This window comes from Henckelia pumila, chromosome 1, assembly GCF_033568475.1.
Source record: "Henckelia pumila isolate YLH828 chromosome 1, ASM3356847v2, whole genome shotgun sequence".
In the NCBI taxonomy this organism is placed as follows: domain Eukaryota; kingdom Viridiplantae; phylum Streptophyta; class Magnoliopsida; order Lamiales; family Gesneriaceae; genus Henckelia; species Henckelia pumila.
The window spans coordinates 81,179,602-81,182,708 of record NC_133120.1 but is presented as its reverse complement, the minus strand read 5'-3'; the positions used below and the strand labels follow the sequence as shown (position 1 = coordinate 81,182,708).

At 36.5% G+C, this 3,107-nt stretch overlaps 1 protein-coding gene across 1 annotated transcript; it reads left to right on the top strand.

Moving 5' to 3' along the window:
- Nucleotides 1-796: 796 nt before the first annotated feature.
- Nucleotides 797-2,862, top strand: LOC140874946 (BTB/POZ domain-containing protein At1g21780). Its single transcript, XM_073278451.1, has 4 exons — nucleotides 797-947; nucleotides 1,044-1,189; nucleotides 1,823-1,938; nucleotides 2,198-2,862. Exons 1-4 carry the CDS (start codon nucleotides 832-834, stop codon nucleotides 2,801-2,803), a joined length of 984 nt encoding a protein of 327 aa, XP_073134552.1. The 5' UTR covers nucleotides 797-831; the 3' UTR covers nucleotides 2,804-2,862.
- The last annotated feature ends 245 nt before the right edge of the window (nucleotides 2,863-3,107 follow it).

The window sequence follows — 3,107 nt, the reverse complement described above, 5'->3', positions numbered from 1 at the left end:
TTCCTAAGATGCATGCATTTATTATAATATTATTGCACATTATTACAATAATTCAATAAACATAATTTCTATTTGATATAATTAATTTTGGAGCAGTTAAATGATGGACAAGTATGTGCGACTCTAGTATTGAAGACACCAAATTAAAAACCATATTATTTTTATTTTCTTGCATTCATTTGAACAAAATCTGCAAACAAAAATGTTCCATCAAATTGGCTTTTCAAAGGAAAATAACGAAAGATGTAAACCGATTAAGATATTAATTATTGTGTTTGTTGCGTTAATTCATTGATGATACCAAATTAAAATAATTCATTATTATAATTGAATAATAAATAAATCTTACAAAGAGGGAGTTATAAAAATTTTAATTTTAAGCCAATGCCCATGTTATAAATTTAAGGAAAAATTGTTTTTTAGTCTAATATGTTTGTCATTTTGCGATTTTGGTCCTCTATATTTTCAGATTTCAATTTTAGTCCGCTATATTCATTAATTTTTGGGTGATTTTAGTCTTTTTTTTCTGATGTGGCGCTGATGTGGCACCAATACAATGCTGATCTGAAGATGAAGTGTCAAGTGTTACGCCAACATTTTCGAATAAAAAAGATTAAAATTACCAAAAATTAAAATATGCAAGACTAAAATTGAAATATGAAAACATAGAGGATCGAAATCGCAAAGGGATGAAAATTGAAGTTTTACCTAAATTTAATTCCAAGTGAATGACTAAAATGCCCCCATCACGCTTCCTTAAATCTTAAGTCAACAATGCAAGTGTACTAAGCTTTCCGCCACGCTTCCAGCCTGAACTCTGAGGGCGCAACAATGGTGGACACGAAAGTGGAAACTATAGCAAGATTAGCACAGTGGAAAGTCGACAATTTCGGGCCAACCACGGCTTACAAAAGATCCGACCCTTTCAAAATCGGCATATGGAATTGGTATCGATTGGCTTAAACTTAAACTTTTTGTATTTCAATTGGATCATCAATTCGAACCCGATTTCTGGTTTTGAACAATTTCCCCCCTCTTTCCAGGCATCTTTCTGTGGAGAAGAATCGATCAGTTTATATCCGGCTTTTCCCTGAACCGTCTCGGGTTTCGAAAGACCAGCCGCCGATTGCCCGGTTTGTTATACGAGTCACCACCTCTGGTTCCAATCGAAGGCCCTTTATTTCGCCGAGTATGAATTTATCTACTTTTGTTGCTATTATGATTTCGTTGACCTTTACTTGTGATTTTATCCATTTATTGGGTTTGATTTTGTATTTGTTTTACTTATGATAGTATGTAAAATTTTAGTAATCTAAGTTTTCCTATCATGACTGTTGGCTTTCAAAAGATGAGAACATCAACATTAGCTTTTGGAAAGCTTCAAATTACCCTGTAAAGAAACCAAACTTATTGTTCGATTTTGGGAAAATATTGATGGTAACTAAAGCTGGAGAGTTGTTGATTTATGGCATATGAATTCCTCTCAATGTTCAGTAACAAGTGAAGACCATTATTTTTAATATATATTTTCAACTTCGAGACAAAATTTGGCTCTCAGTCATTGCTCTGAGGAGGTTTGAGCAAAGTGAATGAATAAATGCTCGAATGTCCATGTCGGCCCAAACTATGCTACGCCGGAGGTAAAACTCCCGGTGTAGTTTGGCCATTGATATGAATGGGCTCCAAATAAAATTAAGTCCATGCATCTAATGGTTCGGGGATAGATTTTCCGTGAATATCGATGTACCAATGGGGTTTTATACTTATGTGGGTTGCCTTTTGTATATGTTCATTGAAAATATGGTGGTGGTTTTATGCTCAGTCCACGAGAGATTGCTGCGGTCAAGTGATGACTTTGCCTGTCCTGTGGATGTTAACTTCCAAGGTCGATTCGTCATTGATGTGGAGTTTCTGGACCTTAAGATCTGCGGTGTAAATGTGAGAATCTCTTGCTTGTTTGTTTTATCAAAACCTACAGCATATTTTTCTATCTGTTAATGTGTTTTATAGATGCACGGAAATATGATTTTGCCCTATGAATTTTTTTGCTCAGTCGCCATAGTTTTGAAGCTTCTTGTAGCACATGCATTTACACGAGTAACATTGTGAATCGGGACAGTGAACTTGTAGTTTTGTCCTTATTTTGTGAAACATTTTTTGTTCGTCCTTGCGATGTCCTTTTCCTGTGGAATTTTAGGGTGGAGAAGGAAGCTCTATATGGCCCAGCGATGGCATGATGCAATATCTGGCGACACAGAGCACTCTCAAATGCCTCTCTCGCATGCTGGATGAAGCTATTCATTCAGACGTGACCATCAACACATGCGACGGAACCCTCCAAGCCCACAAAGCGATTCTTTCAGCCAGCTCCCCTGTTTTCCTCAGCATGTTCCAGCACAATCTGAGAGAAAAAGAATCATCCACCATCGACATCGAAGACATGACATCTGAGTCCTGTATGGCCCTTCTCACTTACTTGTATGGAACGATAAGTCAAGAAGAATTTTGGAGGCATCGATTAGCATTACTAGGTGCAGCAAACAAGTACGACATCGTGGACTTGAAGGATGCGTGCGAGGAGAGTCTTTTGGAAGATATCAGCACGGGGAATGTGCTAGAGAGGTTGCAGGAGGCTTGGCTTTACCACCTGAATAAACTGAAGAAAGGATGCATGATGTATTTGCTCGATTTTGGGAAGATTTACGACGTCAGAGACGAAATGAACGAATTCTTCAGGCATGCGGATCGTGAACTGGTGGTCGAGATGTTCCAAGAGTTGCTTGCAGTTTGGAAACCGACGTGAATATGTGTTGTACTTGATCGAGAACAGTATTATATATGTGTGTTATATATGTTCTATGACTATTGTGTCAAATATGGTATGCATATTTACAAATGGAAAAAGGCAATAAACGAGGGAAATGCGACTATAATACCACAAATATCAAAAACATATATTTGGAAACAATCATTCATTCATACAAACCAGTTTTATTTGGAAAGAATTATTCAAATAATACTACTTATGCCTAGAAATATAACTAATCAATATTTTTCTTCTTTCCCGTTAATCACTTTAATTCATGCTTCTTTTTCTTTGATCCAAT